Raw genomic sequence first — 25,592 nt, forward strand, 5'->3', positions numbered from 1 at the left:
TCAGCTCTCCCTATCATAGCTCAGGGGGCGTGTCTCAGCTCTCCCTATCACAGCTCAGGGGGCATGTCTCAGCTCTCCCTATCACAGCTCAGTAGGTGTGTCTCAGCTCTCCCTATCACAGCTCAGGGGGCGTGTCTCAGCTCTCTCTATCACAGCTCAGGGGGCATGTCTCAGCTCTCCCTATCACAGCTCAGGGGGCGTGTCTCAGCTCTCCCTATCACAGCTCAGGGGGCGTGTCTCAGCTCTCCCTATCACAGCTCAGGAGGCGTGTCTCAGCTCTCCCTATCACAGCTCAGGGGGCGTGTCTCAGCTCTCCCTTCACAGCTCAGGGGGCGTGTCTCAGCTCTCCCTATCACAGCTCAGGGGGCGTGTCTCAGCTCTCCCTATCACAGCTCAGGAGGCAGTTGAAGGAGGAAACTGAGCATGTGCGGCCTTCTCAGTGAGCAGGTCAAATAAATAAGAGAGAAACAAACAGCAGGTGGCACTATACAGGCACATTTTATTGAATAACTCATTGGCTATGCTACACCCCGGAAGAAACCTTAGGGACGAAACAGCATTGGGAGATGGGCGTCGCCATATCGCTCTGTAATCCAGATATGTTTCTTCTTTTCCAATGGTATTTTTACCTTCAATATTATGTAATGTTACATAAATGGACTCTCATTTCAGAGTCCTCTTTATGATTATCCCTTTGTTTGACTTATTTTCATTTGATTTATATATTTACAATATATAGATTTAATATGACCTGATATTGTGGCACCCCTATTTTCTCTATTGGATATTTTATTGCTGCCAATACTTTTAAATGTGCTATTTACCGTATGCTGTTTTTAAATTAGTTATTTATCATTGAATTGTTAATAAAGCTTATTTGATAAAAAGTTATGTGAGCAGTTTTTTTCAATTTTGGCTGTATTAGTAGAACAGACCTCCATCGTACCAATTGTGCTGTGTATCCTGGATTACTTTTCTGGCATCCATGCAGATGTTGTCCATGGTCGGATTCGAACCTAGGACCCCTGCACTGCAAGGCACAAGTGCTAACCACTGAGCCTCAATGTTGTTGTTGGGGGAAAGCTAGGATAACCCCATAAACATTAGATGGTTGGCCAGTCCCACCATAATCAGTAGGTTCAGCCATCATTAATGAAAATAGCCAGCTTGGGTTAACCTGGGGTGCAGATACTAAGAGAGCCTTGTTCTATGAGACGAGAAAGACTGCACCCTGATAGAATTTAACGGTGGAGGTGCACAAAAACCTTGTGTATTAAACAGGCAAGGGATTCAGCCGGTTCCCTCAGGTTCTCCGGATCCGGTTGTTAAAATTACAGCCGGGTTGGAGAATCGTGTTGCCAGCTGAATGCCAATCCGGTGCTCTGGTGACGGCAGCTGTAGAGGAGTGCTTCCATTCCATAGTTTAGCTCCTTAGGCTTTTTAAAAGTTGGGTTCTATATGTGTGTAGTATATATATGGTGTATTTATGTGTATGTGTGTTGCATATATATATGGTGTATGTATATGTAAACATGTGTCGTGACACCGTGTGTCTGCCGTTGAGGGCGGAACCTGTTGAATCCCATTCCTGGTGTTAAATGTTCCCACAACATCAACACAACCTGGAGCTGGTTTGATATAAAACATTTATATTGTTAGGAAAATAGCTTATTACATAAAGCTGAGCAAATAATTTATTTTACAAGACATACAGACATTTATAGCAGTGATCTGAGGATCCTTCATGTCAATGAAATTATCAGTAATGCACCTTATCTGCAGTAATGCTTATCTCTGCAGAGATTCTAGATGCAATACTGGAACATCGGATGCAAGCCACATTTACACATGACATCTAGGGGAAGTTATTTTTTACATTGTGGTACGTTACCTCCACAGATGGATAGGGACTAGGGATTAGCGAATTGATTTCGGATGAAACATCCCAAGTTGATTTGCATAGAACTTTGTTCCAATACTGTACGGAGCAGGAGCTCTGTACAGTATTAGAATGTATTGGCTCCGATGAGCCAAAGTTATTGCTTTGCGAAGTCTCGTGAAACTTCGTGTAATAATTTCGTAAATAAATTTGTACTGTAAAAAACCATTTCCCGAACTCGAGTTTGGTTCCAAGGTACCACTTGGTTTTTTACAGTACAAATTCATTTATGAAGTTATTGTGCAAAGTCTCACAAGACTTCACAAAGCAATAACTTCGGCTCATCGGAGCCAATACTTTCTTATACTGTATGGTATTACAACGAAGTTTTATGCGAATTGACTTTGGATGTTTCATCTGAAGTCTATTCGCTCATCCCTGATAGGGACACAGTTGCTCAGGTATGCCACGAATACCGGCGCTGTTTTTAGGTAAGTCCATATGTGAGTGAAACAGTACCGAGTTTAAAATTCTCATCTATATTAGGCATATTTCAGGAGCAGGTCTGCGACCTCCCTGCTCATGCCAGGTCTAGAAGAGTGGGCATGGCGTGGGTGGGGAAGGGGAGGGCCCGTCAGGCCTGTCTCATTTACTACTTTTTAGGCCTGAAACAGCAAGGAAGCTGTCTTACATTTAGAACTGGCGGAGGCCGGCGCCTCTTCATAACTCCGGCGTATCCACCGCCAGCTTTGGGCTTTATGAACATCGGCGTGTAAAACGCTGCTCTTAATAAATGTGCCTCTAAGTTTGGCAAAGGTTTTGTTCACACAGTGTTGATGTGGTGCCATTTTTCTAGCTAAAGCCAGATGTGGATTCAAAAGAATCATTGAAAGACTTAAAGAGGACCGCTCACCTCTCCTGACATGACTGGTTTAGCAACTACTTGAATCCCCCATTTAATAACAATTCTGGAGCATCCATTCTTGTGACTCTTGTGTGTTCTGACATTTCTTTATCATTTCTACTATAAATTATGAATAAATTACTAGCCATTTGCAATGAGGGTCCAGATGGGTGTTACCAGCTGGGGACGTGTCCCTGCATAATCTGACACTGGCAGCACTGACTGGATAATATCAGACTCTGTAGGAACACAACCTCAACGGATAACTCCTATCTGAACCTTCATTGCAAACTGCCGCTAGAAATTAATTCATAACTTCTAGCAGGAATAATAAAGGAATAGCACAGCATAGAGATATAAGAACAGAGGCTCCAGAATTATTACACGGGGAACGCAAGTAGTTCCTAAAACAGACAGGTCAGGAGAGGCGACAGCTCCTTGTCAAATTATCTATTTGGGATGCTACCTTTGTTTTGTCTGGAAATAAAAATAAAAAAATGCACAAATGCATCAAATATGTGTATGTGTGTGAACAAGGCCTTAAAAGGGTCATCAGTTTTGCATAATCCCAAAAGATCTCTTTACACTAAGGTGATCAAAGATTTTCTCACTACTGACACCTCAGCTTCAGCTGAAATCTGTGAGGGAAGCAGTGCCTCCACAGGATGAAAGCAGCATTACACGCTGCCTATAGATATTAATGTGCTGTCCATGTAATTTCCATGTCAGAGTGACTCTCTCGGCTCGTAAGTCCTGGATACCAGTCATTAAAAATGTGCAGTTTCTCAAGGAAACCAATAGCAGCATTTTACTATTGTATTTTGTGAATCTAGCCATATTATTTTCTATGCATCGATCGGCTAAGAATGAAGGAGCTGTAATCTCGGTCGCCACTATTAGTTTATTTTCAGTGATATTTGAGGTTACTCAGAGCTTGGAGTCCTGGTGGTTAGAAGATTCATGATGAAATGATGGATTATACTGGTGATGCTTTTTTGCTTGGCTCAGACCTTTTCTTTGGTTTTCCTCGAGTTTTCTTCCCTGCATTTTTTTTTGTTTTGGTTGTTGTCTTTTTCACTTTCTTTTGGCTTGTTCCCTTCTTAGATTGGTTTTGAGCTTGCTTGTCCAGCGTATTTATAGCTTTTTTAACCCAGGCCTGATTGGGGTCAGCACAGATCTTTACACCATTTTTTGCAAAAAACCTAGTAAGACATTGATATTAAGGATTAGCATTTCAGGTAGATGACAAAGTCTGCTAATTACAACTAATGTTTCATTGCCAGCCATTATTTATGTAATGGAAACGATCTGACTCTCACTGTCTCTCCTAGGAGTCCTGTCATATAAACCCATATAAGCTCGGTCGTATCCTGTCCTCATATAGCACCAAAAATCACTCAGATTTGATAAAATTGTATTAATCTTTTCCTCTAATGTGCTTCAACACTACACATTATATAAATATATATTAGCTGAAGGAGCCGGCTTCGCTCGGGTATATTTAATCTATTTCATTTAATGTTTGTGTGTGTCGTTAAAAAATATCAACACTATCCACTATAACAGTGACATCTACAGCACCCCGCCCCCAAAACAGTAACCTCTATAGCCTCCTACCCCTTAACACTGATCCCCACACAGTGCCCTGTCCCTTAAAATTGGACCTCCACAGCACCCCGCCCCCTTAACAGTGACCTCAACAGCCCCCCCCCCACAGTGCCCCGTCCCTTAAAATTGGACCTCCACAGTAGCCCACCCCCTAACTTTGACCTTTACAGCAGCCTTCCCTTTAACAGTGAGTTTCACAGAACACCACCCCCTTGACAGTGACCTCCACAAGGGCCCGTGCCATTAACAGTGGCCTCTACAGCAACCTGCCCCTTAACACTGACCTCCATAGCGGACCATACCCTTAATTGTGACCTACACAGCAACCTGCTTTCAAACTCCCTGTCCTCCGTCTGGCGCAGGGCCTCGACAGACACAAGGATGTCCTTTTGAACAGCTCACTCTCAGACAGCAGCTCTGTACTGTCTGAGTGTGAGCTGCAGGAAGAAAGTCACCGTCCGTCCCACCCCTGCAGCTGACAGAAGTTGATTTTTAACTTCATTTTTTCAATCCCTGTCGGCTAAGGAGTGGGAGGGGCGTGGCCTAACCAGATGGGGCGTGGCTTAGCGGGACCTAGAAGTTGATTTTTAACTTCATTTTTTTCAATCCCTGTCGGCTAAGGAGTGAGAGGGTCCGTGACCTAACCAGATGGGGCGTGGCTTAGCGGGACCTAGAAGTTGATTTTTAACTTCATTTTTTCAATCCCTGTCGGCTGAGGAGTGGTAGGGGGTGTGGCCTAATTTGATCGGAGGTGTGTCCTTTTGAACAGCTCACTCTAAGACGGACACAAGGATGTCCTTTTGAACAGCTCGCTCTCAGACAGCAGCACTGTGCTGTTTGAGTGTGAGCTGCAGGGAGAAAGTCACCCTCCCTCCCACCCCTGCAGCTGACAGAAGTAGATTTTTTCCTTCATGTTTTAAATCCCCGTCGACTGAGAAGTGGGAGTGGCCTAACCATATCAGGGGCGTGGCAGGGTTTTAAGTTCGGTTTTAAGGGGCATGTCTGGGCTCCTTCTTGCATGAGTGATGCCCCTCTGGGCACCTTACTGGCTCATTTACATACCAAATAAACTGGATTTTCAAAGGATAAAAACATCTATTGCTGGAACAAAGGCACATCTGGAAATAAGGTACTAAATGCTATTAGGCCATGGCTTTACTTCAATATACTTTTTATTCAATTATCCTGGTGACAGATTTTCTTCAAAGCTCTCCTACAGCAGTGAAGAAAAATGGCTGGGTTGTTATGGAAACCTGGAGTAAAACTGTATGTGGAGGCTGGAGGACCTGCGAGCTTCTATTGGCTGATAAGGGTCATGTGACCAAGCTTCTATTGGCTAATGCACTTTTTGGGAATATCTCAGGAACGGTACATCCTAGAGAGCTGAGACCTGGTCTAAAACCTTCCCGGACACCTGATGTACCTGTGTGCCAAATTTTGTGATTACACTCAGCTTTATATAATATATAAAATATATATATACAGGTCCTTCTCAAAAAATTAGCATATTGTGATAAAGTTCATTATTTTCTGTAATGTACTGATAAACATTAGACTTTCATATATTTTAGATTCATTACACACCAACTGAAGTAGTTCAAGCCTTTTATTGTTTTAATATTGATGATTTTGGCATACAGCTCATGAAAACCCAAATTTCCCATCTCAAAAAATTAGCATATTTCATCCGACCAATAAAAGAAAAGTGTTTTTAATACAAAAAAAGTCAACCTTCAAATAATTATGTTCAGTTATGCACTCAATACTTGGTCGGGAATCCTTTTGCAGAAATGACTGCTTCAATGCGGCGTGGCATGGAGGCAATCAGCCTGTGGCACTGCTGAGGTGTTATGGAGGCCCAGGATGCTTCGATAGCGGCCTTAAGCTCATCCAGAGTGTTGGGTCTTGCGTCTCTCAACTTTCTCTTCCCAATATCCCACAGATTCTCTATGGGGTTCAGGTCAGGAGAGTTGGCAGGCCAATTGAGCACAGTAATACCATGGTCAGTAAACCATTTACCAGTGGTTTTGGCACTGTGAGCAGGTGCCAGGTCGTGCTGAAAAATGAAATCTTCATCTCCATAAAGCTTTTCAGCAGATGGAAGCATGAAGTGCTCCAAAATCTCCTGATAGCTAGCTGCATTGCCCCTGCCCTTGATAAAACACAGTGGACCAACACCAGCAGCTGACATGGCACCCCAGACCATCACTGACTGTGGGTACTTGACACTGGACTTCAGGCATTTTGGCATTTCCCTCTCCCCAGTCTTCCTCCAGACTCTGGCACCTTGATTTACGAATGACATGCAACAGTCCAGTGCTGCTTCTCTGTAGCCCAGGTCAGGTGCTTCTGCCGCTGTTTCTGGTTCAAAAGTGGCTTGACCTGGGGAATGCGGCACCTGTAGCCCATTTCCTGCACACGTCTGTACACGGTGGCTCTGGATGTTTCTACTCCAGACTCAGTCCACTGCTTCCGCAGGTCCCCCAAGGTCTGGAATCGGTCCTTCTCCACAATCTTCCTCAGGGTCCGGTCACCTCTTCTCGTTGTGCAGCGTTTTCTGCCACACTTTTTCCTTCCCACAGACTTCCCACTGAGGTGCCTTGATACAGCACTCTGGGAACAGCCTATTCGTTCAGAAATTTCTTTCTGTGTCTTACCCTCTTGCTTGATGGTGTCAATGATGGCCTTCTAGACAGCAGTCAGGTCGGCAGTCTTACCCATGATTGCGGTTTTGAGTAATGAACCAGGCTGGGAGTTTTTAAAAGCCTCAGGAATCTTTTGCAGGTGTTTAGAGTAAATTTGTTGATTCAGATGATTAGGTTAATAGCTCGTTTAGAGAACCTTTTCATGATATGCTAATTTTTTTAGATAGGAATTTGGGGTTTTCATGAGCTGTATGCCAAAATCATTAATATTAAAACAATAAAAGGCTTGAACTACTTCAGTTGGTGTGTAATGAATCTAAAATATATGAAAGTCTAATGTTTATCAGTACATTACAGAAAATAATGAACTTTATCACAATATGCAAATTTTTTGAGAAGGACCTGTATATATATAATTTATAGCTTTCCAGTTTTGTCAAGATTGAGTTAAGAATGGTGGTAACCTTATGTATAGGACTGTTCTTTCCTTGTTGCATGGATTTACAATACACTGCCCATAGAAATTTATGGGCTGTATCATGGAAGAAAACTTGCCTAGAAACATCTACGGAAGGATATAACGATACATGGAGACACCATATGACGGCACGTGAAGTGCTTATTGCTCCATAGTAGGGAACCCTAGAGAATGCATGCATTGCTGTACAGGCTTCACAATATATGTACATGAGGCTAGAAGCAAGAGATCCATGAGGTACTTACAGAACGGCATTGAAAGGGATGGTTTTGATTGTGTAACTCTGCAGGATTTTAATATTAACCTTTCGTGTTTGCACTTCTAAGCATGGATACACGTCTTTATAATCAAATCCCAGCCCTAAAAATAAAAGGATAAGAAAGTATAATAATTAATATTTGTTGGTAAAAGTATTAAAGTGATATCCAAACCAGCAGAATATAAGTGGTCAGTAGTCATTATCTGATCTGTATGCACACCATGCAAGATATTCAGAAAGGGATGAAATGTGCATGTGCAACGGGTCCCTGAGGAGCCGATGCAGAGGATGGGAGTGGTAGTGGCTATGATGAGATGCTGTTTCACAGTTGCTCCCTGGGGATCGGTGCAGTGGAAATGTAGTTTGAAGAATCAGGCCAGAAGTAAATATATAACAGTCTCTTTTTACTTAGTACAAAATATAACTTGCAGTCAGGGGTGTAACTACCATAGCGGCAGACCATGCGACTGCTATGGGGCCAAGGGCAAGAGGGGGCCCAGCTGGGACCATCTCCTCTTCTACTGGGGGTGAAAACCTGGTCAGGACTCTACCCTCCAAAGAAACAACTTTTAGCAAACGAGACAGTGGAAAAATGGCCCAAGGGTCATTGAAAGGGGTTTGGGCGTAAACCCTTCTGTCCTGTGTGGGGGGCTGGTTTGATCCTTGCTATGGGCCCTTACTTCTCTATGTACGCCACTGCTTGCAAAACATCCAGTAGCAGCAAAGTCAAAGTGCAGTTTGAGGAGGTATGGAGGCAAGTTGGATGACTGTATTGTGGCACATGCAGGTATTGGTATACATGTTCAGAATTGAATTTTATCAGGCCTAGTGGTGGTTTGGGTGATAGGTGTCTGAGCTGTAGTCCCTCACCTTGCAGCAGTGTCTATAATGCAGTATTTTGCTATTTATTCTGCTGTCTTATCTTACTCTGCTGTCTTATTTGTGCTTTTGTGAAGCTGAAAGGTGTTGGTCTCTCTGGATAATAAAATTTTGTTCCAGGATTAGGAGCTCTGCAGTGGGCATCCTCTCCTCTCTCTAGCTAGACAATAACTCTTCCTCCTAGCAGGAAGCAGGACCATCCCACCTGCCCTATTCCTGCCAACCTTTTGCCATCCATACCTTCTCTGACTGCTACATATGGCGGAAAAAAAAATGGAATACATAGGGATACATAATAATACAACAATTGCAGATACCACCCGGTCTGGGGTACTGCAGACACAGCCAAGAGAGGAACATTTTTGAGCAGAATGAGAATTTGTTTCCTCATGCAGTCTCCGTGTAGATTGTTTCTGTCTTTATCACAAGTTCGCACTTTGCGTAGACTCACCAGTCATGTGTGTAACTCAACCACAAGTGACAATTTCCATATGTACTAGTGTAGTTATGCAGTGAGACGCAAACCTTTGAAGCTCACAACTGTATGACTGCATCAATCATTTCAGTACAGCTCTATGGTTATGAAGGGGCTTGGGAGCATTTACTACTGCCGCTGAAGCCCACTTATGTGTCATTTTAGAATTGTGGTGGGCTGTAGATGTTCCATGCACAACAGCTTGGAGAGTATAGGGTTAATAATGACGTTATCTCAGACCCACACAGGAGTCATTGGGCTGTCTTTTTTATGTATCTTGTTACGTTATGAAACAAATCTGTCACTTTACTATGTTCACTATTTGATGAATAATTTCCCACAATGTTTTTTCTTTCTTATTGAAATATCACCCAAAAGTCACGGGAAGATTTGCAGGAGCACTGACAGGGCCAGTGCAACCATTAGGCGAACTAGACATTCGCCTGGGGCGCTGGCCTGCTGGGGGCGCCCTGGTGGGCTCCCCCTCTCTGGGGCTGAAGCCCTGGGCAAGCGACTCTTGAACCGCCCCCAACGCTGTTACAGGGGGGCCAGGAGATGGAGGTCCTTCTTAAATATGGCAGAGCAGGCATCTGCTTACCCTGATGGCAGGTTCCTGCTCTGCCAGTAAATTACCGGAGGAGAGGAGGCGGGCGGCAAAGGAGGCTGTTTTAGCAGCTCCCCACTCCTCCCTCACGCGCCCTCTGTGATGTCGGAATATGACGTTATTCCGGCCCCGTCATAGTAAACGGCGCGCTGGAGGACTGAGGAGCTGCACCACACTGGACCCTAGGGAGGTGAGTCCTTAAGTGTGTGACTGAGTGAATGTCTGCCTGTGTATGTATGTCAGTGAGTGAGTGTATGTCTGTGAGTGTGGATGTCTGTCAGTCAGTAAGTGTCTGTGTGTTTGTCAGTGAGTGTCTGTGTGAGTGTATATGTGTGTGTTTGTCTGCCAGTGAGTGAGTGTCTGTCAGTGAGTTTCTGTGTGTGTTTCAGTGGGTAGGTGTATGTCTGTCAGTGAGTGTGTGTGTGTCTAAATCAGTGTATGTCTGTCTGTCAGTGAGTGTATGTGTGTCTGTCAGTGAGTTTCTGTGTACGTCATTCAGTGAGTGTCTGAGTGCGTGTCTGTCTGTCAGTGTGTGTGTGTCTGTCAGTAAGTGAGTGACATGAGGGGGCGGCAAAATGGATCTTTGCCTAGGGCAGCAAAAATCCTTGCACTGGCCCTGAGAACAGCTATAGTGTGTGCAGAAGTAGTAGTCACAGCCGTATCCCTGGGGGTCCCAAAGGCCCCTCTGTCATAAGAACACACTGGTATTATAAATGGCACAGGTAGGTAGGGGGCCTGTTTCAGATTATGCTTCTGAAGACTTGTATCCTGAAGTATTTTGTGCTGCCTTAAAGGAAAATTGTCATCAGAAAATGACCTATTGTTTAAATTAAGTTGTATACTAAACATGTTTTTTTTAGAATTTTTGGTTGTCATTTTTCATTTTCCATGTCACTATAGTTAAAAAAAATCCTTAAATCCTGAAGTTTTCACTAGGTAAAAGGTCCCACTGTAGAGCCCCCAGTAGTTAAAATGCCCCTATAATGTTCCTGTAGTTAAAATGCCCCTATAGTGCCCCAGTAGTTAAAATGCCCTATTGTAGTGCCCTGAGTAGTTCAAATGCCCTCCCGTAGAACTAACAGTATTTAAAATACCCCAATAGTTCCCCTTGTGGTGCCTCAGTAGTTATAATGATGACCTCTATAGGGTCCCAGTACTTATACAGCCCCCAACCCCTATAGCTCCCCACTAGTAGTAAGCCATAGTGCCAAAAAAAACTCACTTCCCTCCTCACTGTTGTCTGCTACAGGCCTTTTCCCGCCTGCGTCCCAACACAGGCGCTTGCGATGACGTCATAGCGCAGTCAGAGCCGCTGATGTCTTCTCTAATAGGCTTTAGGCCTAGAGGTCTGTGGTTTGTTAGAATGAACGGCAGGACAGGGAGGCTTCCATGCCCTGCCACACGTAGTTTCAACTGTATCACTGTCTTGCTCAAGGCCCTTGCCTTAGCCCCAGATGTTTTGACCTAGTGACACCCCTGGCTATGAAGAATTCAATATACAATACAAAGGGAGGAGCCAAGGATATATTCAAAACTTGGACCACCATCACTGCTATTGGGAGGAGAACTAATCTTTAAAGATTACTCCTAATTAGAGACTAATAAATTGATTTTGAACTAGTCAAATTCATTACGATTTTCCCCCAGAATTTGGATTCTAGCAAATCTGAAACTTATGCAATTCGTATCCAACAAACTGATCAAAACGGTGCCCACTATTTCACAGGTCAGAAGACAGAGAAGAAGGCATCTGCCACCAAAAGGGAATACTTTTTGGAACATTTTTTAATTAAAAAGAAAAGCCTCCAGTGCATTGTTATTAGACAGGCTGTTACCACCGGGTACCATCCTTTTACCCATAGCCATATATATCACTCTCACTTTGTCATTACTAATGCTGTCTTGGTATTAAAGAGCTTGAAAGGGGTTGGATACAGTCGAAGGAGACCTCAGAGTACCATGCATGGCTTTTCAGATCAATGGGGCATTTGTCAATTTGGGTTGAAAATATTCAGACCCAATTTAATTCTGATGATTGATTTGCTCAAATAAGTAGGATCAGGAACAAATTTCAAAAAATTGCCTTATGTTTATTCCTAATATATACTGAAGTGTACAGTATAAAGAATGAAGTGTCAATGTTACTAGGACAAGCCACTTAGTCCCATATCAACTATGCTAGGTTTTTCTAGGGCTGTCCAACCAGCCTCTGACTATAATGGACCAGGTGTGGTCTACAGAACCAAACAGAGGCATCCGGAGATGAAGTCTGGCAGTGCTTTCTTGCCACAGTCGAGTGATCTTTCGAGGTTTACAGTATTTGAACCTTCACTGATAGGACATCATTCATTTATCCTGTCAATTTCAAACCCTTTAACTGGTTTAGTCAATAAATACTTCCTCACTTCCTCTTTTGGAACATCCACAAGACCTCTCATGTTGGTGAGGAAACTAAGGGTACTTTCACACCAGCGTTTTTCTTTTCCGGCACTGAGTTCCATCATAGGGGTTCAATACCAGAAAATAACTGATCAGGCATATCCCCATGCATTCTGAATGGAGAGTAAGGGTACTTTCACACTAGCGTTTTTCTTTTCCGGCGCTGAGTTCCGTCCTAGGGGCTCAAATCCGGAAAAGAACTAATCAGTTTTATCCTAATGCATTCTGAATGGAGAGTAATCCGTTCAGGATGCATTAGGATGTCTTAATTTCTGTCTTTTTGACTGATCAGGCTTTTCAGAAAACCGTAGCATGCAGTATTTTTACCTCCGGCCAAAAATCTTGAACACTTTGACTGAACGCCGGATCAGACCTTTTTCCCATTGACTTGCATTAACGCTGTGTGTTCAGTCAAACCGGATCCGGCTTTTGCATGTTAAACCCGAAAAATGTGAAAAAAAAGTTAAAGTCCATAAATGGCGGATCCGTTTTTTCCAATGCATTTTTTCATTGTGATCAAAATCCTGATCAGAATTCAAATGTAATCCGTTTTCACACGTTTTTCCGGATCCGGCGGGCAGTTCCGGTGTCGGAATTGAACGCCGGATTTAAACAACGCTAGTGTGAAAGTAGCCTAATCCGTTCAGGATGCATCTTTTCAGTTCAGTCACTGAACGGCGTTTTGGACGGAGGAAAAACCGCAGCATGCTATTATCTCCGTCCAAAATTCCGGATCAGTTGCCGAAATGCTGGATCATTGTTATGTATTAGTGCCGGATTCGGCATTAAAAATACCACAAAGCCGGAACCGTCCTTCCGGTCTGCGCATGCGCAGACTGGTAAAACTGTGAAAAATATAGAAACTGATCCGTTTGTCCGTATGACAAACAGAGACAAACAGAGAGACGGATCCGTTCTTGGAATGCATTTGTGAGACGGATCCGGATGCGTCTACAAATGCTGTTCGTTTACATGCAGATTGCCTGATCCGGCAGGCAGTCCCGGCGACAGAACTGCTTGCAGGATCACTCTGCCGCAAATGTGAAAGTAGCCTAATAAAGAAGGAACCTTTGTACATATCTAGGCTACCTTCACTGAAGTGTCTGGTTGAGTCAGATGCTTACATGTAGAGACATTTCCTCCACCACATGTTCAGTGAATCATATTCCTGTGACACAGCAGTAAGACAACCACGTTGAGATTTCAGAAAGTGACCGTACACCCTATGACATGGCAGTGGCTTTTGTCTACAAATATTTTCTTCTCCCTTGACAACGTCCAGATATAGGATGTGTAATAGGATGTACACCCTATGACATGGCAGTGGCTTTTGTCTTCAAATATTTTCTTCTCCCTTGACAATGTCCAGATATAGGATGTGCAATAATATACAGACTTTGAGATCTGGTAGTGGCAGTAATGCTAGTAGCACCATACCAATAGATCTAATACAATAATCTAATCCAATGTACAGTATAATATGGTATGAACACCTCACAATACAAATTGGGGAAAAATGTCAAGATGACAGCCTTTATTAAATGGGACCTGTCACCATGAAGATATGGTGTAATCTGCAGCATGTTATAGAGCAGGATGAGCTGAGCAGATCGATATGTAGTTTTGTGTGAAAATATTCAATATAACATGTATTTTATCCAGCAAAATCCCTGTTCTTTCTATGCTTATGAGTAGTGCTGAGTGAATTGAAGTTAAAGGGGTTGTCCGGGTTCAGAACAGAACCCAGACATACCCATATTTTTACCTAGGCAGCCCCCCTGAGGCTAGCATCTCATGCTCCGATGCGCTCCCTTGACCTGTGCTAGATCGTGGAGGGAACGGGTTCTTTTTTTTTCAATAACACACTGCCGGGCGGAAACTTCCGCCCGGGAGTGTGTTCGGTGAAGTCATCGGCTCTGATGGGCGGGCTTTAGCGCTGCCCAAACAGTTTTACTGGCTAGAGCAGTGCTAAATCCCACCCATCAGTGCCGGTGACATCACCGAGCTTCCTGGCAGCCCCATGGAGAGCCTGGTACGTCACTGGATCTCCCAAAAATGCCTTTGCAGTGCGCGATTTAGCGCAGGGCAAAGGAGAGCATCAGAGCATGAACTGCTCCGATGCTCAAGTCAGGGGGCTGCCGGGGGGAAAATGGACGGATGCCCGGGTTCAGCTCTGAACCCGGACAACCCCTTTAACAAAGTGGATTTCAATCCAAATTTCAGGAAAAATGTGGTTAATCACGAAGGCGAATTTCCTTACACTTCGTGGTAACGAATCAATTTTACCTGAAATAGAAATAAAAAAAATACATACTCACACGGCCATCTTGATTAAAGAAAACCTGCCATATCTCGTGATAACCGCTCCCCATCATTGCGCTTGCTTCATACAATGGAATGCGATTCCTGACGAAGTACTTTGTAACAAATCAAATTTCTTGTCAAAGTTTGGCGAAGCAGCCGAATTGAGTTTTTGTACACTTTGCTCATCACTACTTATGAGTCATGTGGGCAGCTCTACACCTAGGTCCATTTACACACACCGATGATCCGGTAGATTATAGCGAAGGAGCGTTCATCGGGTGATCCTGTCATTATGCCGGCATCAAAAATCATCATTCCTTGCGGAACACTGTGCTAATTAACTATAATTACTGATTAGGGAGGTCAAACCAGGTGAAGATCTGCGCTCCAGATTACCAAAAGTAAAGGCATGATTCAGGAGGTGGGTAATCTAAAGCTGTGCTATCTAAATGATCGACTGCCAGGAACACTGATTTTCTATGAGAACAAGCGATTGATCCCTTGTCACCATACAGAGGAGTCATTGTTGCATGTAAATCATCTCTGCTGATGACCTGACAGTTATTGGGAGCGTCTCCTTTGTTCTGGATAATCTGCCAGATCATCGGACCGCGTAAAAGGAGCTTTAGCATAAACAGTTAGTTGTAAATCAGTAAATTGGACCGCCCTTATGACTCCTATGCGTAGAAAGAGCAGAGGATTAAATAAAGAAATTACAAGTTTTACTGAAACTTTTCCCACAAAACTATATGTTAAACCGCTGATCTCCTCTTGCTCTATAACATGGTGCCTGACGATTTATTGATGACAGTTTCCCTTTAAAGTTCACCAGTTAATTAATTGTGGTCCATTTTTTTGTTTCTTCTGCACAACTACCCCCGTAAGCGATACCTGCAGAATATCCACATGTCAAATATGCTAAAGTCTGCGATACATGTGACTTGTGATTTTTTTTTTTCTTCTTCCCATTCAAATGTAAAGGAAAAAAATCATGTAGACTCTGGCCTGAATACTGTAGCTTTACTGAACATAATGGAGCTAATATATTTGCAAATTTAAAGATTTCATTGAAAATGCAGAACAGCCTCTAATAATATGATTGGGGTTATAAGCTGCAGCTATTGGTGCTATCACTGCTCCTTGTTTACCCAGCACTGGTGAAGGGGGCAGAGCTAGGTGTAGTATTAGCACATTTGACGCACAGTCATTCCAGAATGTAGAGCACTGTACCTGGTAATAAGGAGTGCTCAAGTGCTGGTTGGAACCCATCAGTCTGATATTTATGGTCTATCCTAGGATCTAGCCATCAATATTTAAGTCCTGAACAATCTCTTTAAAGTGATATTGGGTCCAAATAAAGATAAAATTACACAAAGCCCAGCTGGTTTTTAATCAGCAACTGGTAGAAACCCTACAACAAAGCTAAGGGTAGGGCCAATAACTATATGGCCATATATGCATGCTGTATGACAGGTAAAGACAATAGTAACTTAGTTACTGACTAGAGATGAGCGAATTTTTCAAAAATTCGATTCGGACGGTGTGCCAAATTTTTAAAAAAAATTCGGTTCGATCTGAATTTATTCTCAGTGAATCTCGTTAAAAACTGCTATTTCCTGGCTGCAGAGAGCCTGTATAGTGGTATAGAACGCTGTGCCTTGCAGTAACACACATAGGGAGTCTGCTGTGGTAGTGAAACAGTACCCCCAAAAGTGTGATTTTCTCACTTCACCACACAACAGCTAATAAGCCCTTTTTTTTTTACTAATACACGCCAAAAAGGGCTGTAATTTTCTCACTTCACCACACAATGGCAAACGCTTTTTTGTGCCACTAATACATGCAAAAAAGGGCTTTAACACATATAACTGCACAGCTGAACAGCAAATATATTTTACTTTTGCCACTAATACACGCCACAAAAAGCTTTAGAACATATACCGTAACTGCACTGCTGAACGGCAAATATATATTTCTTTTGCCACTAATACACGACAAAAAGGGCTGTAATTTTAGCACTTCACCACACAACGGCTAATAAGCCCTTTTTTCTCACTAATACAAGCCAAAAAATGCTTTAGAACATATAACTGCACCGCAAAAGGGCAAATAAGACCTAGAAATATTCCCTTGTAATAAACCCTGTTAATGGCTGTAACAACCCAATAACAAGAACGGTTGGCTGGAATTACAGAGCTGTATAATGGCAATTTGGGTGCCCAGTCAGTGCAGCAAGGTGTAATAGGATTGTTCCTATTTCCCAGGCTGTAAACTCCCCGACTGAACCCTGTTCAACATAAATGCTGTGGAATGATTCCTTCCTATTAGTGTTCATCGAGCATGCTTGGCCGAACACCAGTTCGGCTCGAGCATCGCGATGCTCGGCTGAATATCATGTGTGCTCTAGTGCAATGTTTGAGTCAGTGTATTTAAATCTAATGTAGCCTCTATTGCTGAAAAGTTTCTGTCTGGATTCAAAATCACAACCTTCTACATTACAGCCAAGAAAGTTAACCACTACACTATAGAGCTGCATGGCCAGTTGCTTAAAAAAAAAAAATGAGACTTCTGCTGTATATTAATACTTACTAGTAGTAACTAGTATTCCTATACAGCAGAAGTCTATTCTTTTTTTTTATTTTTATTTTTTAAAGGAACTGGCCATGCAGATCTATAGTGTAGTGGATAAGATTCTTGGCTGTAATGTAGAAGGTTGTGAGTTCAAATCCCACCATAAACTTTTCAGAAATAGAGGCTACATTAGATTTAAATACACTGGGTGTCCCCAAGCACTGACTCCATATATTGACATAGCTATATATGGAGTCAGAGAAGGGACTCCTAAGCCGAACTAGAATCCCGACACCCTCCCCTCTTCAAAGCAGGAGGTGCCTGGTTTAATGCTCGGTTCTCCCATTGACTTCCATAATCTTTCCTGCACTTGTAAATCATTTTTTAGCACAATGAAGTTTGTTCTAGCACTGTCCCTAGCACCTGCAGACATCTCTCCCTGCACTAAGTACACTGGAAAATGGCAGAATCCAAGATGGCTGAGACTATTTATAGGGCTGTGACATCACAGGGCTCGCTGGCTGCTAATTGGCTGCATGCATGTCATTATGGGTGATCCTGCATTCCCAGAGTTCCTTGCTCCATGTCCTCACACGTGCAGCAGCCATTTTAGGAAAAAATGCAATTTGTTACTATGAAGTATGGAGAAATTTGGATTCGGTGCAAATCAAACTTTTCCTTAAATTTGGTTAAAATTCCACTTTATCAGCTTCGATTCGCTCATCTCTATTACTGACCCTAGATTATACCATATAATTCACCTTTAAAATATATAGTAAGTATAGTATAGTATATAGTACGTAGGGCAGCCCAATACCACAATCTACCCCTAACACGACCTTACTGCGCATCGGTTCTTGTGGAGACAATAGAAACTGAAGATAACAAAAGTGAGACATGGGCAAAATCTGATGAGTTCTCCATGGTATTATTTCATTTTTCTTTCATCTGTAGGGTATGGGTGCTACAGGTTACTACTACCTGAGTTTTTTGTAAAAATTATTCCACTAATGGTGGCTGCCAGAATGTAAAGGTTTAGAGGATGTCGGATCATGAATCTTATTAGAAGAGCAAGGGTTCCCCTAATAGGTCATCAATATCTAAACAGCTGGGGTCCAATTCCTTTCACCCCCAATGACAGCTGTTTGAAGAGGCCACGGCACTCCAGTGAGCTCTGCGTTCTGTTCAAACAACTAAATGGCGGGGGTGCCCGGAGTCAGATCCTCACGAGTTAGATATTGATAACCTATCCTGAATGGAACTGAACTGCAGATAAGCCATGGGACCAAAGGACATGCCAAGGCCAAGTAAGAGGCTGTGGCTCATTCCTGAACGCTAAAGCCCTTTCAAACCCCTGAGCTGGGAGTTGGACACCCCATTTATCTGATATTGATGTTCTATCCTGAGGATAGGATCAGTATTTAAGTCACAGAAAACTCATTTAAGGTTACCATAGGATAATGAAGTAATGTTGGAAGATACAGTAACATCTGGATATGGCAAAAGATGTAAAGGGTATGTGCACAAGCCTTGTGATTGCTCATGTGAGAATTTGTTATGTTCCTGACTATCGTACACAGTCTGGCATTACTAATCATGCTATATGACACTGCATATGAATGTTGTGGAACACAGCTCAATGACCTATCACATCAGGTTACTCATGGTTTTACATGGTCCTTGTTACAGTATTCCTATCAAAATATCACATATTTGGCTTTTCTACTTTAAATGATTTGTATCTTCAAAGCACTCACCTTGACTTTCTATTGCTGAAAGAACTACTCCAATAAAAATAAGTAGAAGAATATGCCTTAACTTCATTTTTCAGTTGATGGGAGACACAGAGATAGAAGGGGTCCTTTGTCTGAATGATGAAAACCTGCATTGTTCTAACAATTACTTATAGGGTGTTAGGAGGAAGTGGTGATTTCCAGTTACAGGTAAGTTTCCCCTCCCATATGAAGCCCCCTCAAAAGTGGAAATTACTTGTTACCAGTGGACAAGCACATATATGGTGACAGAAACCTCAAGCATAAGACTGTGGTACGTGTAGTGGAAACTAACACACTTGTCATCCTTTCATTGCTTCTTCTGTTAAAGACTTCCTAAGCATGGTAAAATAGAAAGTATGAATATCTTTTTTTCTAACTACGTGTAATAGAAAGTATTGGTCTAAATACAGTAAAACCTGATTCAAGCAACAACCCAACATGACATTAAAATATTATTTTCAAGTAAGATGTCCAGTGTGTATGGTGGAACTGAAATTCTGTCATAGGAAGTCCAGTCCGAAAAAGAGGGTGGTCTTCTGGAAGACTTGGTCTTTTGTAGAGGTCTCACTGAACTGTATCATCATGGGTACTATAATACTGTTATTAGTAAGATTATATACATCAAGACCATGTTCAGGTCCGTGATGGAAGAAGTAACACAGTAACATAGTTTATAAGTCTGAAAAAAGCCCTGTGTCCATCCAGTTCGGCCTGTTATCCTACAAGTTGATCAAGGGGAAGGCAAGAAAAAAACACTGAGGTAAAAGCCAATTTTCCTCACTTTAGGAGAAAAAAATTCCCTCCCTACTCCAATCAGGCAATTAGAATAACTCCCTGGACCAATGACCCCTCTCTAGTAGCTATAGCCTGTAATATTATTACACTCCAGAAATACATCCAGGCCCCTCCTGAATTCCTTTATTGTACTCACCATCACCACCTCCTCAGGCAGAGAGTTCCATAGTCTCACTGCTCTTACCGTAAAGAATCCTCTTCTATGTTTGTGTACAAACCTTCTTTCTTCCAGATGCAGAAGATATCCCCTCGTCACAGTCCTGCGGATAAATAGATGATGGGAGAGATCTCTGTACTGACCCCTGATATATTTATACATAGTAATTAGATCTCGTCTTTTTCTAAAGTGAATAACCCTAATGTTGATAATCTTTCAGGGTACTGTAGTCCCCCCATTCCAGTTATTACTTTAGTTGCCCTCCTCTGAACCCTCTCTGCCCAGAACTGTGCACAGTACTCCATGTGTGGTCTGACTAATGATTTGTAAAGTGGCAGGACTATCTTCTCATCATGGGCATCTATGCCTCTTTTGATGCAACCCATTATCTTATTGGCCTTGGCAGCAGCTGCCTGACACTGGTTTCTACAGCTTAGTTTGCTGTTCACTAAAATTCCTAGGTCCTTTTCCATGTCAGTGTTACCCAGTGTTTTACCATTTAGTATGTATGGATGACTTGCATTATTCCTTCCCATGTGCATAACCTTACATGTATCAGTGTTAAACCTCATCTTCCACTTCTCTGCCCAAGCCTCCTATCTATCCAGATCCCTCTGTAGCAGTATACTGTCAACTTCCGTGTTAATTACTTTACACAGTTTAGTGTCATCTGCAATAATTTATATTTTACTGTGCAATCCTTCTACAAGATCATTAATAAATATATTGAAGAGAATAGGACCCAATACTGACCCCTGAGGTACTCCACTAGTGACAGTGACCCAATCTGAGTATAAATACACATAAGTATAAAAATAAATGTTCAAAAACCAGCATTAGGCCAAAGCCAATAAAAGCTTTGAACCGGTAATATTATAGTCAACCTATGCTTACAGCAGTGAGCCTTATAGAGGACAGCTGTAGTGTACAGTATGGGAATATAGACCGCTAATCTGATCCACTATCCTCCCAAAAACAATGCAGGTACAGTCACTGATCAGGAGTAACCTGTTATAAAATGAGCAAGTGTTCTGTTCCACTGCAGTTCTATGTAGGCTTAGTTATTACACTGTTCTAATTGACAACATTAGGCTGTTCATGTAATATATACACATGTTAGATCCTCCAGAGAAGACATATTCGTAACCATTGTCATCACTAGAGGAAATGTATTATTGCAGTCAAATTAGAGATAAGTGAAGCAATTAGGAATTCATCTTGAATTTCTTGTTATTTGATCAAATAGAGAATAGCTTTCCTTCCAAAAAGCAAAGAACACTAAACCCCTCTGATGCCAGCAGAAGTAAGCTATGCTAATTTGAATACAATACTACAATATTTCTCATGCATACTAGGTGGTCTTCTTAATGAGAAAAAGCATTTCCAAGACCACCTCAAAAGCCATTCAGCTAACCAAGTCAATTTTCACTTGAGACACAGATTTATTTTTCTTTTGGAAGGAGAACTAACTTGTTCATCTCTTTTATAGAAGTGTAATACAAGGACATTTTAGAACTATTTTCCTTTTTTTGGAAGGAGAACTGTCTTTTTTAAGTGATGTATTTATTATGTGTGGGTCTCATCTTTATGCTCTCTGGGGCTTTTTCTCTGGTTTTTGAATTCTAGGAGACCTTACAGGGTTATATACCAATTTTTACAAATTTCAGGAAAATTGATTTGGGTAGAATTGATTCATACCTGAATCAAACTTTTTTTACAATTCAGCAAATTGGAGATAGAATGAATTCCATTAGAATTTTCTTATCTGTAATTAAAATGTAATGCCACATAGTACATAGAGGGACAGGATCTGCCACAGTAGGAGTTTCATCAGCAGCTTTCCTATATAGCAGATTGAGGGCGTACCTAGTGGAGGACCCTCCATTTATGATATCTATCTATACCTTCCTCAGAGAACCCAATTAAGGACCTTGAAGTTTAGGTGTCACGGAGGTGTACAGAAAACTACAAGACACAAAATGAAGATCAGACTGACTGGATCCAAAACTAAGGAACAAAAGGGAGAGCCCTGCATCAGACCTGGCTCTCTCCCTAACTGCTCAGCCTATGCGAAAATCCCAATGGTAGATGATCGCATATCCTCGTACCTCGACTGTATAACACCCTATAATAGTGAGGGGACACGACCACCGGCTTCCTACACTAGATACGGAGGGAGTCAGGGTCACCTGGGATCCAGCAAACAGGAAAACACAAATGAACGAACAAAACTTATCTGTAGAAGACTCAGTAGTAGGATCAGCATGCACACACTCCAGGAAGGAATATAAACCGCAAAGTGATGCAGTATGGGAAGGGATTTAAAGGGATGCAATCAGTGCAACTACATGACAGCTGAGAGAGGCTAACGAGATGAGAAAATGAAAGCAAAACAAAAGGAAGCTCAAGGAGGAGGTTCTGAAGGACGTCTGTCAGAGCTTCTCAGATGTCTGGTGGTGACAGTACCCCTCCTTCTACGAGTGGACTCCGGACACTCAGAGCCCACCTTCTCAGGATGGGACCTATGGAAAGCCCTGATGAGACGAGTGGCCTTAATGTCCGTCACTGGGACCCACATCCTCTCCTCAGGACCATAACCCTCCCAATGAACGAGGTACTGGAGAGAACCGCGGACAACACGAGAATCCACAATCCTAGAGACCTGAAATTCAAGATTACCATCAACCACAATCGGAGGAGGAGGCAAAGACGAGGGTACAATGGGTTGGACATAAGGTTTTAATAAGGACTTATGAAAAACATTATGGATCTTCCAAGTCTGAGGAAGATCAAGACGGTAGGCAACAGGATTGATGACGGACAAGATTTTGTAAGGCCCAATAAACTTAGGACCCAACTTCCAGGAGGGAACCTTCAATTTGATATTCTTAGTAGACAACCACACCAGATCACCAACATTTAGGTCCGGACCAGGCACACGTCTCTTATCTGCCACACGCTTATATCTCTCACTCATGCTCTTTAGATTATCCTGAATCTTTTGCCAAATAGATGACAAAGACGAGGAGAATCTTTCCTCATCAGGTAAACCAGAAGACCCCTCTCCAGAGAATGTCTCAAACTGCGGATGAAACCCATATGCACCAAAAAATGGTGACTTATCAGAGGACTCCTGACGACAGTTATTTAAAGCAAACTCAGCAAGGGACAAAAAAGAACACCTATACTCCTGATTCTCCGCCACAAAACAGCGCAGATATGTCTCCAGATTCTGATTGACGCGCTCTGTCTGACCATTCGACTGTGGGTGGAAAGCAGAAGAGAATGACAACCGAACCCCCAAGCGAGAACAGAAAGCCTTCCAGAATCTGGAAACAAACTGTGTGCCCCTATCAGAGACTATGTCTGAAGGGATACCATGCAATTTGACAATGTGATCAATAAATGCCTGCGCCAGCGTCTTAGCATTGGGCAAGCCAGGAAAAGGAATGAAATGCACCATTTTGCTAAAACGGTCCACCACCACCAGAATCACAGTCTTCCCCGAGGAACGAGGCAGGTCCGTAATGAAGTCCATGGACAGATGTGTCCAAGGACGGGAAGGAATGGGTAACGGAAGGAGAGGACCTGATGGCCGTGAATGAGGGACTTTGGCACGAGCGCAGGTCATCGCAGGCTGCCACAAAACCCTCAACCGACTTACGAAGCGCCGGCCACCAGAATCTCCGAGCGATGAGATCCACTGTGGCTCTTGCCCCCGGGTGCCCAGCAAGAACAGTATCGTGGTGTTCCTTAAAAATCTTGTGTCTTAAAGTGAGAGGCACAAACAACCTCCCAGGAGGACAAAGATCAGGAGCCTCTGACTGGGCTACCTGAACCTCTGCCTCCAATTCAGGATAAAGAGCAGAGACCACCACACCTTCAGCCAAAATGGGACCAGGGTCTTCAAAATTCCCACCTCCCGGAAAACAACGTGACAGGGCATCCGCCTTCACATTCTTAACCCCAGGGCGGAACGTGACAACAAAATTAAACCTTGAAAAGAACAAAGACCATCTGGCCTGTCTCGGATTCAGACGCTTGGCTGACTCCAAGTAGGCCAGATTTTTATGGTCGGTAAACACGGTAATAGGGTGTCTGGCTCCCTCTAGCCAATGGCGCCACTCCTCAAAAGCCAACTTGATGGCCAACAACTCCCTATCTCCCACATCGTAATTTCTCTCTGCGGAGGAGAGTTTCTTCGAGAAAAAGGCACACAGTCGCCATTTGGCAGGAGAGGGACCCTGAGACAAGACCGCACCCACACCCACCTCAGAAGCATCAACCTCAACTATGAAGGGTAGAGAAATATCAGGTTGTACCAAGATGGGAGCGGAAGCAAAACTCTCCTTGATATTAGAAAAGGCCTTACACGCCTCTACCGACCAGGAGGAAAAATTTACCCCCTTTCTAGTCATATCAGTGAGTGGTTTAACAACAGAGGAATATTTCAAAATAAACTTCCTGTAATAATTGGCAAAACCCAAAGAACGCATCAGCGCCTTCTGATTCTCAGGAAGCTCCCACTCAAGCACAGTGCGGACCTTCTCGGGGTCCATGTGAAAACCAGAAGCGGAGAGAAGAAACCCCAGAAATTGAATTTCTGGAACCGCAAACACACATTTTTCCAGTTTAGCGTACAATTTATTCTCCCGCAGGATGAGCAAGACCTGACGTAAGTGTTCCTTATGAGTTTTGAAATCAGGAGAAAAAATCAAAATGTCATCTAGATACACTAATACAAATTTCCCCATTAAATGATAAAAAATGCTGTTCACAAAATGCTGAAAGACGGCTGGAGCATTCATCAAACCAAAAGGCATAACCAAATTCTCAAAATGGCCCTCAGGGGTATTGAAGGCCATCTTCCATTCGTCTCCTTCTCTGACCCTGACCAGGTTGTATGCCCCTCTTAGATCCAACTTGGAAAAAACTTTAGCCCCAACAATCTGGTTAAACAGGTCCGGGATCAGAGGAAGCGGATAAGGGTCACGAATTGTGATACTGTTCAGCTCCCTGAAATCCAGACATGGTCTTAAAGAACCATCTTTTTTCTTAACAAAGAAAAAACCAGCGGCAACAGGTGACTTTGAGGGTCATATGTGTCCCTTTCTCAGACTCTCAGAGATATAAGCACGCATAGCGACCCTTTCAGGTTGGAAGAGATTGTCTAAACGAGATTTAGGCAGCTTGGCGCCTGGGGAGAGATTAATAGGGCAATCGTACTCCCTGTGAGGGGGAAAGTCCTGAACACCACTCTCCGAAAACACATCCGAAAATTAAGAGAGAAAAGATGGTACAGTCTTAGTAGAAACCTCAGAAACAGATGTTGTGAGGCAATTCTCTCTGCAAAAGTCACTCCAACCATTTATTTGCCTCGCTTGCCAATCAATGGTGGGGTTATGTTTAGTGAGCCAGGGTAGCCCCAACACTAGAGGAGTAGGCAACCCGCTTAGGACGAAACATGACACATCCTCAACATGAGTATCACCCACAATCAAACGGATATTGTGAACTATGCCCTTTAACGATTTCTGAGAAAGTGGAACGGAATCAATAGCAAAAACAGGTATAACCTTTCCCAAAGTGCATACCTGGAAACCATGAGTTATAGCAAATTGACTATCAATGAGATTGACAGCTGCTCCACTATCTACAAAAATCTCACAAAAAATGTTCTTGCTCTCTAGCACCACCCTGGCAGGTAGGACAAAACGGGAACTACAAGCAAATGGAAAACCTTCAATTTCCACATCAACCTTGCCAATAGTAACAGATGGAACGTTTTTAGAGGATTTTTTTCTTTTTGTTACTTTATTA

General features: G+C 42.8%; 1 protein-coding gene across 1 annotated transcript; it reads right to left on the reverse strand.

Annotated features, from left to right (window-relative positions):
• Nucleotides 1-3,668: 3,668 nt before the first annotated feature.
• Nucleotides 3,669-18,988, reverse strand: LOC122935795 (lymphotactin-like). Its single transcript, XM_044291686.1, has 3 exons — nt 18,803-18,988; nt 7,760-7,874; nt 3,669-3,985 (listed from the first exon to the last, which is right to left on the reverse strand). The coding sequence occupies exons 1-3, from the start codon at nt 18,867-18,869 to the stop codon at nt 3,760-3,762; spliced, it is 408 nt and encodes a 135-aa protein (XP_044147621.1). The 5' UTR covers nt 18,870-18,988; the 3' UTR covers nt 3,669-3,759.
• Nucleotides 18,989-25,592: the final 6,604 nt, after the last annotated feature.

Source organism: Bufo gargarizans, chromosome 4 (genome assembly GCF_014858855.1).
Source record: "Bufo gargarizans isolate SCDJY-AF-19 chromosome 4, ASM1485885v1, whole genome shotgun sequence".
Classification (NCBI taxonomy): Eukaryota; Metazoa; Chordata; class Amphibia; order Anura; family Bufonidae; genus Bufo; species Bufo gargarizans.